Below are 13,450 nucleotides of genomic sequence, written 5' to 3' on the forward strand. Positions count from 1 at the left end.
ACAGCTTGGTATTTCCTCATGCCAAGTAGTTCCTTTCGGTGCTTTGCAAAAGCCTGAAAAAAACATCCCTCCACCATCACACCCAGTTTATCGCTATTCCCCCAAACCAGCCATTCTAGCCCTATGATTTTTCTAATCAAAGAAACGCTGAAGAATCCAGTCAGGGCAATCAAAGTGCCCAGCTAATGTCCACATTGCAGGCGGTGAATCAAATCTCCTGGCACTCCTTCCACCGAGCGAGCAATCCATGCAACATCGCGTGTGAATATAAGTATGTTAATTATTATGACAATTATTATACAACTATAGTAAGCAATATGATATTGTTATACATAATTATTATATATTACTATATCATATATTAATATTAATGTATTATAATTGTATATTGGTTATAATAATAATTTGTTTTTGTAAATAATAATATTTAATTTTTTTTTCTTTTGCATTATTAGTTTAACCCCCTTCAGATTAAACGACAGGCTTTAACTCCAAACTACATCCACAAACTCTCCCGGACCATCAGCACCAACATCCTTTTCCTCCCATCTCCCAACCCTTCTCCAGCAGCCTCTGGTTTTCCTCCCATCTCCAGCCGCATTTCGCGGTATCTCCTGCCATCTACTGATGCTTACAAGGAGGCGACTACTGTAATTCGCCAAGTGTGGGACGAGCATACACCCCTTGCTTTTAAAAAAAAGGGGGGGGTGATATGGGATGGAGGGAGGCACCGGGGGCCCGGCCACGGTCCCGGCCCGCCCCGGGCGGCCAGCGGCCGCCCGGGGCGGGCCGGGGCCGGGGCCGGGCTCAGCCCGAAACCTCCCCGGGGGAGGAGGAAAGCGCAGCCCTTAAGAGCAGCGCCGGGATCCGCCGTCCCATCCCGGCGCAGCGATGGGGGAGGCGGCGGGAGGCAGCGCGGTACCTCCGCTACCGCCGTCGGAGGCGGTCGGGGGGCAAGTGAACGCCCTGACCGTCCTGGCTTTGCTGGAAAAACTGGTATCGATGTTGGAAACGGTGGAAGGGCAACAGCGCCAGATGGAGCAAAGGCAACGGGGTTTGGAAGGGGCGGTGCGGGGTATTCAGGGAGACCTGGGGAAATTGTGTCGAAGTCACGGGGCGACGGGGGAAGCGGTGGAGAAGCTGCTGGAGAAGTCGCGGAAGGTGTGCGCCCACACCAGAGCCGTGCGGGAGCGGCTGGAGAGGCAGTGCGACCAGGTGCGACGCCTGGAGCAGCATCACGCGCAGCTGCTCCGGCGGGACCGCTTCAAGGTGCTCATCTTCCAGGTGAGAGGCCCTGCGGCCACCCTGTGCCCCCCACACCTTCCCCCCGAACTTGGGGAAAGAGCCCATTTCTGCTGAGCCCTAGCAAAGCTGGGGAAAGAGCTGACTTTACTAACTCTTAGCAAAGTTGGAAAAAAAGACTTTTTGCTGACTTTAAAAAGTTTGGAGAAAACCCTTTCAATCTCAGCAAACTTGGGGAAAGAGCAGCCTTTTTTTGCTAACTCCCAGCAACCTTGGGGAAAGAGCCCTCTTTTATTCTTAGCAACTTTAGGAGAAACACCCACTTTTAGCAAACTTGGGGACAGAGCCTGTTTTGCTAACCCCTAACAAACCTGGGGGAAAAGCTGTCTTTTTTGGTAACTCTTGGCAAACTTAGGGAAAACGCCCTTTGTATTTTTGCTAACTTTTAGCAAACCGTGGGGAAGGAGCCCTCTTTTACTCTTGGCAAACGTGGAGAAAGAGCTGTCTCTTAAGAACTCTTAGCAAAAATGGAAGGTGTCCCTGCCCATGGCAGGGGGGTTGGAACTAGATGATCTTTAAGGTCCCTTCCAACCCAAACCGTTCTATGAAGCCTGAGGAAAGAGAACTAGCTTTGCTGTCTCTTAAGCAAACTTGGGGAAAAATCCACCTTTTATTCGCAGCAAACTTGGGGAAAGAGCCATCTTTTACTAAGTCTTAGCATATGTGGGGAAAGAGTTGTTTTGTTGTGTTTTGGGGTTGGGGTTTTTTTAAGCAAACGTGAAGAAAGGGCCCTTTTTTTTTTAGCAAACTTAAGAGCTCATTTTTCTAACTCTTAGCAATGCCCCTAAAAACCGCCCTTGCATCTGCCCTCAGAAGCAGGAGAGGACAGCGCTGCAGCTCCCTGTCCCACTCAGCCTCTCACTCCCCGCTTTGTTCCTCAAGCTGTTCTGGCCCATTCAGGGATGAACTAAGAATTCAGCTAAAAATTCAGCTTCCTGGGAGTCCATCCAGTGACAGCAGTAGTTTGCATATTTTCCCCTTTTTAAGCAATGATCTGGACAGAACACGGCGTGAGCTTTAACTAAACACAGGACGTGACTTTTACATCTTTAAAGAAAAAAAAAAAAGACCTCCATAACGCACTGGGGGAAGGAAGGAGAGTGAGCACGGGGTTGGAGCAGCCATAGGTCGGGCACATCACCAGCTCCTCAGGCTAAACTTGTCAGCTGCATGTTACATCTGTCAGTAGCTAACTCTACTCCTTGGGTTGTTGGGGATTCTTCTATTTAAACAAATCCAAAACAACAGAGCAGAACTTGATTTTTTTTTAAAAGTTGGCAGGCCTGGTTAGCGCACAGGCACTTCCCCCCAGAAAGGAAGCCCCCACCTCTCTGCTTATTGTTCTCCCAAATTACCGTCCAGGCTTGTCAAGCGAGAAGAGGAGGAGCTGCGGCACGTACTGAGCATGGTGGTTTCCACCCTAGAAGGAATGTGGAAATTATTCCAGGGACTGGGTAAATGAAAAGACACATGTTCTCTGGACTTCTCCAAGTAATTTAAGATCTGTCACTGTAAGCCAGAACATTGCTATCTCCCAGGCAGTGTTAGTTAATGACTGGCTCCTGCCTCGAGGTTCAGACCTAGACCTTGAACATTTCCTGTGGGGAGGGTGCACCAGCTTGGCCTGTGAGAATGTAATTTTGTGGCATTACTGCTACCTGCGAAGGTGAGAATTACGGCCTTGCTATTGCAACTACAGCATCTTCCTTCAGAGAACCCAGATTTTAGCATTTTAAGATGACATAGTGTGTAGAGGAAAGACAAAACCACAGCTGTGTGCGGGTAATGATGGTTGCCTCAGGTAGGGACCCCCAGTACTGCTGCCTATTGGCAGTGACTTGCAGACACTGGGTAAAAGTACTGGTAAAACTGGCCAAGAAGGGTTTGAAGGGTAAAGCAGCATCCTGACAGGGAAGAGCTCCTTGCTTGTTTCCTGACACTAAATAGTATTGCAAACCTAAGCCTATTTAAACCTCTGAGCCTTTCCTTAATACTGAGTCCTAAAGTGCACAACGCAAAGAAAACAACACAGGTGCATATCCCAGAACAACAGCTAAAGAAAATCCACTGCTTCTCCACTGCCCATCACTGGCATGGTACCTTTGGACAGGAGGTCTGTTCTTCATTGCTTTAACAAGGTTCTAGTTGACTGTGTTGCTGTCTGTCACTGGAAAATATGTTGCCACGGTGGGGGGGGAGATGAACTTAATGGATCCCCAGCCAATGCAGATCAGGAACTCCAGCCTTAGAAAAGAAACACTGCAGTTAAATTTGGTTTAAAAAAAAAAAAAAAAAAAAAGGAAAATCAGCTGTCAACTGGGAATTGCTCCTGGCACTGGCCTGTTGCTAAAAGGCAGCGTGGCTGTCTGGAAAACCAGGGCAGCTGGCAGAGCTTCCCGGGGCGTGGGAGGGTGGCTGGGGCCGGCAGCACCCAGGGCTTTCTCCAGCAGAGCCTGGGAGGAGCTGGGATTTTCCACTGGGGAAGCAGCCGTACTGGAGGGACGGCGGGTGCTCACAAGGCCGTGCCTGTATGCCTGCTGCATGTCCATCTCCTCAAAATCTCCCTGCACGGTCTCCTTACAAGGTGGAGGTGGGATGACCTGGTAGTCAGCAGTGCCACCGCCTTGCTAGGATAATTGTACAGAGGGAAAAGAGCAAAAGGCTGGCTGGGTTTTGGTACTGACCCAAGCAGGAATCCATGGAAAAACAATTGCAGGAAGAAGTCATAGCAATAAGGCCATATTGATGCCAGATTTCTGTAAAAACAAAAGGGAAATCTGGATATATGAGACTTTTCTTCAGTTGGGGGATTATCTTTTCCACTGAAAAAAACAATGCCAAACTTCACACAGCATGTTTCTCATTAGGACCCACTTTTCCAGCTTAGTAAGACAGCTCGGTATGAAAATAAAAATACCCATCTATGATTCAGTTCTGCAATCACTGTATACCTCAAACTCCCTAATACTTGGTGGGAGCACTGAGCATAGCCAAAACACATGACTGAGCTCCAGCTCTGCATTTTATGAAACCGTGCTGCCACTCGCTAGCATCAGCTTTCCCTCAGCGTACACGCTGAGAATGAACTGCGTTTAGAAAAGTTCAGCTATTTACATATTTTCCATTAAAATGCTCTTAGTTTTCTCTCCCTAGACTGTCTGCATCGTTCCTAGTTTGCATAGATTTCTTTAATTGGTGACATATTTTAATGGAGCTCCATTCCAAGCATTTGAGGATGCAAAAGTTATTACAAATACCACAAGTGACACAGCAATTTAGCAAAACACTGAAGTGACTGTTTTAAAAATCCTTGTTAAGCTTTGGCATTGTTCCCCTCTATTTTGTTCTTGCCACATGACCAGCTTTTTGGTTCTGGTTTGGTGGAGTTTTTGTTTGGTATTTTAGCTGCAGAAGCAAAATGCAAGATAAAAAAGGCTCATGTTTAATTTTTCAGTTAAATGTCATGTTTACTAGTGAATAGTACAGATAAAATAAGTAAAAATTACAGCTTGGGGTCAAGCATACTGATATTCAGCCCCCTTTCAGATGCTGCCATTTGCAAATGCTTCATTCTGAGATGAAGCAAGAGGAGGCCAGAGGAGCTTAGCCATTTGGTTGTATCTTGTAGTTTGGGTCACTGTAATAATCTTTTGAAAAAGCAACTTCAGACTCAAAAAATGAACAAGTGAGGGAAACAGAAGAATTACAAACCAATAATGCTATTATTTAACTACTAAATTTCCCACTGGAGCCTTGCAGGGAGAATACTTTTATATTGATTGATAACAAAAATATCTCACATGGCTCTTAGGACTTGATCCAACTGTGCAGTGGGAAGTCAGGGGGACAGCGCAGCCAAACCCACCGCACACTCCCAAAACACCCCGGCCTGCACAAGACATGCAAATGGGCAGCCAAAAATTTCCTTGTCTTTGCCCGCAGTTCCAGCCTGCTCCCTGCCCTCCTCCCTCTCCATGCTGACATCCAGGTCTGAAGAGCAGTTATTTGTCTGAAGGAAAGTAGGTGGAGTTATAGGTGTTTTTAGAAGGATTTGTCATCTTTTGACCTATTTTGTGTAGCAAAACAAGTTCTAGACAAGTAATCATTTAGGCTTCTAACAGTATCAACAAAGTACAGAGGAGCCTGGACTGCTATAAGCATGGGAAAATGCCATCTTCCCTTCTTGAAGGCCACGGCCTCATACCACAAATCTAACAAAAATCCAAACCAAAGCACACCAATTTCCCTTATGCAGCATCAGAGATTCAGCACTCCTGAGTAAATTAACTACCAGCTCACTCAGGCCATCTGTTTTTGTAGTACACCATTACGGATTTTCTCTCCCTTTCCGGTAAAAGATAGGGTTGAGATTATGACCTATGGAAAGCGAGTCCAGAGGAGGACATGAAGACAATCAAAGGGCTGGAGCACCTCTCCTATGAAGATAGGCTGAGAGAGCTGGGGTTCTTCAGCCTGGAGAAGAGAAGGCTCTGGGGACACCTTACAGCAGCCTTCCAATACCTGAAGGGGCCTACAGGAAAGCTGGAGAGGGACTGTTTACAAGGGCATGGAGTGACAGGACAAGGGGTCATGGTTTTAAACTGAAAGAAGGTAGATTTAGATTAGATATAAGGAAGAAACTCTTCACTGTGAGGGTGGTGAGGCACTGGAACAGGTTGCCCGGAGAGGTTGTTGATGCCCCCTCCCTGGAAGTGTTCAAGGCCAGGCTGGATGGGGCTTTGGGCAACCTGGTCTAGTGGAGGGTGTCCCTGCCCATGGCAGGGGGGTTGGAGCTACATGGGCTTTGATGTCCCTTCCAACTCAAACCATTCTATGATTCCTGAGAACAGCTGATCAAAGCCACAGGGAAGGCACTCATTTTAACTTTGCAAGTATTATCAATATTCGCAAGAGTTGTTTTACACGAAGAACTCGCACAAGTCTATTTGGCTCCTACATGGAAAAATAAAATTCAGAGGAGCTAGCTACCTACAGTCAAGCTCAGCTGAGAAAATGCAAGTGCTGGTTTTGATATGGGATATGAAAATTAAAAAGGTGCATTGCTTTCTCAGAATTTTAGATTAGATCAAGAAGAAAAGATCAAAGTTCTACTTTTTTTAGCATGGAAAATAGTTTACGCAGTTTGTAACAGTTGGCATTTTCCAGCGTATTGTTCTAGTCTTCCTAAATGAAATACTAGGCTGCTTGAAAAATTATATCAAAACAAAATACAGGTGTCATATAAACTTGTTAGACCAAAAAGTTACCAATAGCCCACCTACAGCATGTTGTCAGTAACTGTATTTGAAACCAAAACGTCTGTTCCACCACAGAGCTTTCCTACTATACCACTGTATTTCCAAAGCATTTTACATGATTTGTTCTCATTTACATTTTAATAGTTCCTGTGATCCTAAGGTCTTTTAGAAACGTGAGATGGGAAAGCATGTCATTCCCATTTTACAAGCAGAGTAATAGATGCCCAGAGGCTGATGTTTTCCAGAGTCACACAGGAAGCTTAGACAGAGAGGCGATTTCTTGAATGCCAGTGCTGACCGATAGCCAAAGACCACTTGGGATCTGCTTTTAATTGAATCATTATCGCATTATTACGTAGTATATTTTTGTTTGCTTTTCTTTCTTTATAAATACAGACAGTTTGACAGCCTCCCTTCTACTCAGAGTCACAAATTTGATAAAAATTGAAATAAAATCTATGTCCATATTCTTCTAGAGACTGCATGCAGTACTTCAGTTTAATGTGAATACTGTAGACACAGAACTAAACTGACCTTGAGATGAGGCACATAGGCCCATGTCTGCCTTACACTGCACTGCGATCAATCTCAAACACCACCACTTTCCTAGACTAAATACTTTCAAAGTTATAACCCATCTTTACTCATTAAAGTCAAAGTTTTTCATGCGATTCAGGCACCTACACCTAAATGCTGAAATGCTTAAAACTGTATGAGATTACCTAGGTTTGGAAAGAATGCACGAGATACGTAAATTACGCTTTGTACTTCATGCCCTGGGGAATAATTTAACACTGCACCCACTCGTGTAATCCACATTTCATTACCTGCAGTGGAGAGAAATATAAATATTTGTACTGCAGTTACAGCTGTTTTCACTTAAAGCTGGTACAGGTTTTCTTTGTTTTGTTATCTTGGTCAGTGTTGCCGATAGTTGCAACAACATTATAGGTGTCGGGAGAAGAACGCTGGCTTTGCTGGATGTTCCACTGCAGGCAAAGGGCTTGGAAAGCTTCGGCTGTGCCAGTGTATCTGACTGAGGCCGCTGGTGTGCAGAAACCATAGAAGGAAAGCACATACAAACTGTCAAACAGCCATCAATTTTTTTATACTTTTCATTTTTATATCCCCAGTGGATATTCATCAACACATTGAATCGCAGTATATATGATTGTATACATAGTATAAAGTGATTCTGCCTGTCCACTTGCACATTCTTGAGTTCCAGGAACACCGCAAGGTAGTCAGGAGTATTTTGTTTTTAAAAACGACCATGTACAAAGCACTGTGGTATATTCACAAAGACATCCTTATACAGTCTTGACAGCAAATTTAACCAGGGACACTATTCTCTGCAGTGTTCACAACTGTATGCTCAGTCCTGAAATAACGAGCATGAACTTTAAAGTGTATGTGGCCTTTTTTTCCCCTTAACTGTACACTAGGCCCACTAGGGACAGATCTGAGACTATTACAACCATTTCACTCAGCACTTAACTGCTTTTCTTATCTAAAGATAAATATGGGGGGGAATAAAAAACATCCTTCCAATCCATAACACTAGGCGATATTGTATGCATTCTGTCTGAAGGCGATTAAAAAAGGTAATAAATAGAGAATACGCAGATCTAAGGCGTAACGATTTTGAAAAGAAAAGGGAGCGTGCGAGGAGCCTCGTTGGCTTTGCATGGGCAGATGCCTGCAAAACCTACCACAGAACAGAGCGTTCATTGTGCTGCCTCTGAACTGCTTGGGGTTGCAGAGCTGCTGTGCAGTCACAGAGGTCTTTCGTTACCAGTTGCAGCTTCTGCCCTTGTGCAGCCTGTTTGGTTTTCAGATTCTTTCTTTCTTTCCATACCCCTTCTTGGTGTTGTTTCTAAAAGGCAATAATTTTCCTCCTAGCTACAAGTGATTACTAGTGTTTTCTATGTGGTATAGTGTCTGTTTATTTTTGTATGCCATAAACTTTTTATTTTTCAAGTAGTTTTCCTATCCATATTTTCAAAATTTACCAATTTACCAACCAAATTTACTATTTTTTTCTGTAAATAGCTGTTAAATAGCACATAACTCTAAACATCATGGACTGTGTGGCTTCTCAGTATCAACAATCCGTTTTTAACAGCAACATACGTTTTTCTGAAATACAATGAAAGTGCTAACTGCATTTGCCATCTAAGGTACCTCTCAGGTGCAACCAACATCTCTGCGGAGATATTCCCAGTCTTTGGCTAGAGAAACTGAAAGTTCTGGGGGGTTGTGTGACTTCTGTAAGTCTATGCAGGGGTCTGTAGTATGACCTTCTAAGCCACCTTACCATCCCTTCTCCCCAAGGATAGGTCTACAGCTTTACAGCTAAACTCTTATTAATGAGTATCTAATTTAAATGCCAAAGAACAGGATTTTCATTCTGTATACATTCCAAGTCACTCTGAAAGAGAAATCTTACAGCTGACAGCTCATTAGTCTTAAACTGTACCAGATAATGGTTCAGTGGGCTTTGAGTGGCTTGTTACTGGTTAAATATACTGAAACAACAAGAAATGTTCAGCATCCTTCATCACATTGGGGGGGGGGGAGAAGTAATTGTTCAGGGTTGTGCTTTGTTTATTAAATTTGTGTCCTGTGAACTGTGAAACTCAAATATTGTCAATTCTTTCAGGAGGAAAATGAGATCCCTGCCAGTGTTTTTGCAAAAGAGCCTATTCCCAGTATTACAGAAGGAAAAGAGGAGCCTGTGGATGAGAACAAAACACTGGAAGAAACCTTGCAGACAGTGGAGTTGTGCTCAGATGATGAAATGTTTCACGAGGAAGATGATGTGGATGACAGTGCAGAGGAGAAAACAGAAGAATCTAGAGCTGAGAAGATTAAAAGATCCAGCCTCAAGAAGGTAGACAGTCTCAAGAAAGCGTTTTCCCGCCAAAACATCGAGAAGAAGATGAACAAGATCAGCACAAAGATTGTCTCACCTGAACGGAGAGAAAAGATCAAGAAGTCGCTTACTGTACATCATCAGAAATCCTCCTCTTCAAAGAGTTCGGCTTTCAAAGTATCTCCCCTCACGTTCAATGTGAAGAAAACCCGTGAAGGAGAAAGCCCTGCTGAAGCTGAGGACAGACCAACAGAAACTACAAGCAACGACCAAGCGGAGAATGAGGATGAAGCATCATTCGCCGACATGCACTCAGACATGACACCTACCACCTCGCTGACCGAGGAGGGCAAAGCAGTAGCCGATTCTCTCGAGAAGGAAGCCAGAATGGAAAGGAACACCATGATGAACAACAACATTGAGCTGTCCATTGTTGAAGATGATGAAGAGTATGGGATGCCTCTAGAAGTTTCTAGCCAGAAACTGTATGATGAAAGAAACAACCCAGTCGGCAGGGAAACGGAACAATCTGATGAAGAAACAACTCAAGCAGCTGTCCTGCAGATAGACCAAACAGCGTAATCAACCCGAGCCTTCCTTCGCCTTCCAGATACACACGGTTTTACTTAGGCGAGTAACTGGTTTCTGCTACATAGGCGGTAGTAGCGATTCAGTTTCTTCCATCCTTTTCTCTGCAGTGGTAATTTATTGCATCATGTTAGAATGCAGAGTGAACAAGGTCAATGACACGAGCTGCAACATGCTCCGTTTTAGGCCAAGTCACTGGTGTTTATTAATTTAGAGATGCTGTCAGCTGGCGTAAGAGACTAGCAGGAGAAGAGTATGTCTAGTAGAAGCAAGCCACTCAGCTGGCTTTCTTATAGTTAGGTCAGAGGAATGCTTGGAGAGTAGTCAAAGCCCAAACATTACTGTTCTGTTTTCTTCTCTGTCAGTATTTCACAGCACTGTGAGTAGTTTTATATGTAAATGTAGAAATACCAATGAGAACATTTGATTTCGGTTTCTGTGCTATGCTCCGTGAATACTAACAGCCTCAGTAACTGCGCGTACGCGCAGTTTGTTTGGGGCTTTGCTCCATGATGCTGTAAGCCTGAAAAGTTGGTTCCATCGATTTCAGTGGGGGAAAGATTTTTGCCAGAAGCCTCTCGCTATTCACTTAGAAGAAATGACCGTGTTTAGGTGGAAATGAAAAGACGTTTTTCATTCTACCAGAGTTATGGAAATGCATTAGTGACAATGTATGAATGTGTGATCAGCTACTGTATCTTTAAGGGATCAGAAATTGAAAAAAGGAAAAAAAAGGAATTTGATAGAAACATGAAGATAGTCTGAAGAAAGTATGAAATGCAATGAAATGTAAAAAAAGCAAAAATAACCCTCCCACAATACTAAATCTATACTCCCAGCTTAAAGAATATATACTCAGATAACACTAATTAGTTAATTCTTAGCCTTTATAACAATATACTATCAAACTTGCACCTGCACAACTTTGTATCTCAGAGTATTTTGAAAATAGCATAATTTATCTTTTTTACAAACTATTTCATATATAGAGCTATATCTACACAGAAGAATTAGATAATTACAGGGATGTAAGGACAATTTTTTTCAAAAAGGTGAAACAGTCTTTTAGGCATGTCTAAAGGGAACAATGTGTTATGGATTGAACTTCACGGCAGGGATGAGTTTACATAAGGATGAGTCTGCAAAGCCTCAGGATTTGATTCTCTGCTAATAAATTTCATCAAAGCCACCTACCTGCTTTCAAAACTACAAGTCTGTAAGTTTTCAAAATTCATTGAAAACGAGAGGTTACAGGGTAGTTTATTCACCATTGAATGTTCATTCCCGTCACTTAACAAAGGTAAGGGAGAGGTGAGGAAAGGGAAGCACAATACCCACAACAGTTACCTTACATCCTTGTTTATGCAGTGGATTGGTTTCTTTTATATATATATATATAAAATGTTTATATATATATAATTCTACTGATACTTAACATTGCACTAAAAGGTTGCTTCCTTCAACTTGTATTTAGAGTCACAAATTACAGGGGAATTAAAAACTACAGCAAGAATACCATTGTGAAATGATTAACAGATATTACTCCACAGGGGTAATATCTGTAACCAGTAAATCACACTGGAAGTTAGTCAATAAGAGCTTAGTGTAGGCAAATACTATTAAGAGTTAAGCTCTTAAGTGTATGGTATCATATAGGAGATACTGGTTTTAAGAAGAAAAATGGCATAACCCATGCAGCTATATTTTTATTTTGTATTAACTACAATGGATTTCAATTATTTGTACTTGTAACTAACTACAAATATGGCAAATAAAAGCATAACATAAAACACAGTCATGTCAGTCTTTGGGAGAAGCAGCCTGAGAAGTTGGCAAAGATGAAATTTAAAGGTCAAGCTTTTATTACTTCAGTTCATATCCCCTTTGTACCTATACCATTTTCTTTCTCATCCTCTGCTGTTATTTAGCAACACAAATACCAGGGCTCAGACTTTGCTTTCCAGACATTCGTCAGATCTGTAGCACATCTGAATGTAGTCAGGCACCTTCCAAAATCTGCTAGCTCCATCTGCATTTTTTATCGGACTGCAGCATACTTCTAATACTTTAAATCGTCCTGAAAGCATATTTATATTGAAGTGTATATTCTGTTTATGCACACAGATAAATTCATGTCTTCTAGAGTGCCACATAGTCTTTAGGAGGCTTAATTTTACTGACAGACCAAAGAATGCACGTTTAACCTTTATGTAACAGCTGTCAACTTCCTGCGGCCACCAAGCGCTAACCAGAAATCCCAGCATCATGTTTACATTTCGCTTTCAGATATTCCTGGTTTGTTTGTCCTGCTAAGCTTTAATTTAAACAATACCCTTGGCCACGCTTTATCCAGTTTTAGAGATGCTGAAACAAATCCCATGCGCAGTGTTTTAAAAGCATTACAATGCTATCCAGTAAAACCATTGGAAATGCAGATACTGAGCATCTGTGAGAATTAATTCAAATACCCACTTCAGGATACACTACACACACAGCCATCAGTTGCAGAGCTAGAATTAAACATTTTCTCCATCACAATCACACATTTACAAGGATGAGTGGGCCTGTAATCCTAACAAACATAAGAAAGCATGCTTTGCAAGAGAGAAAAAATGTTTATGCAACTCGTGAATGTCTGCTTTTGCGCTACCTTATAAACCAGAGGACAAAGCAAACTCAGGATCCCGAGATGTCCCCCAAGCTGTTTCTTCCCCTCTCCTTCCATTCTCAAGTCCTGACTAAAAACATTAGTCTGCAAAACTTAGCTTCAGGGAGGAGACAGACTGCAGCACCAGCAGCACTTTCAGGTATCTGAGGTACGTGCCTGGATCTTGTCAGGCTGGCAGATGTCAAGCATATGCATGGGTATTCCATGCTTGTGCTGACAGGTTTGCCCACAGAATTGCTTTTTTTTTAAAAAAAACCTGCTTGTTAACCCTTCTTGACACGATAACACAGGTACAGCACCCGCCTGCAAGCTCCACTCATACCACGATTCTTTGGAAGACCTGACCTGTTAGCTGCTGCATGGATTCAGAGTTTGACCTCCACTGAAATCGGCGGGAGCTTTGCACAAAGAAAGAGGGTGTGATAAAGTCCTTATGGTATAAATATTTAAACTAGCAGCACTCAGCGGCTGCTGATACTTCCATTTTCAATGCCAGAAAACCTGCTGACATTTCTGTCCCCTTTTAGGGGAAAGGGCAAAGAGCATCCTGTTGACCCTCACGTGCTAATCCATGAACTGGCTCCTCTGTGAAAAGGCATAGATACGGGATTTCTGGACCACTCCACCGTCAAATAAGAGAGTGCGGTGAAAGCCCTCGTACGGGCCTGACTGAAGCATGTTTGATGATTAAAGAGACAGAAGAAAGGAAACAAAAAAAATCAGAAGGTAAAACGTACCTGTAAGCCCTTCTCGCTGATG

The 13,450-nt window shown here is 43.0% G+C and overlaps 1 protein-coding gene across 1 annotated transcript; it reads left to right on the top strand.

Annotated features, from left to right (window-relative positions):
- Positions 1-830: 830 nt before the first annotated feature.
- Positions 831-11,813, top strand: CAVIN2 (caveolae associated protein 2). The gene is made up of 2 exons (XM_054830935.1): positions 831-1,284; positions 9,223-11,813. The coding sequence occupies exons 1-2, from the start codon at positions 892-894 to the stop codon at positions 10,015-10,017; spliced, it is 1,188 nt and encodes a 395-aa protein (XP_054686910.1). The 5' UTR covers positions 831-891; the 3' UTR covers positions 10,018-11,813.
- The last annotated feature ends 1,637 nt before the right edge of the window (positions 11,814-13,450 follow it).

Source organism: Grus americana, chromosome 6 (assembly GCF_028858705.1).
Source record: "Grus americana isolate bGruAme1 chromosome 6, bGruAme1.mat, whole genome shotgun sequence".
Taxonomy (NCBI): domain Eukaryota; kingdom Metazoa; phylum Chordata; class Aves; order Gruiformes; family Gruidae; genus Grus; species Grus americana.

Coding starts and splice junctions, on each gene's coding strand:
- CAVIN2 (XM_054830935.1), top strand. CDS start 892: ATGGGGGAGGCGGCGGGAGGCAGCGCGGTACCTCCGCTACCGCCGTCG. Junction 1,285..9,222: donor TCAAGGTGCTCATCTTCCAG/GTGAGAGGCCCT, acceptor CAATTCTTTCAG/GAGGAAAATGAGATCCCTGC.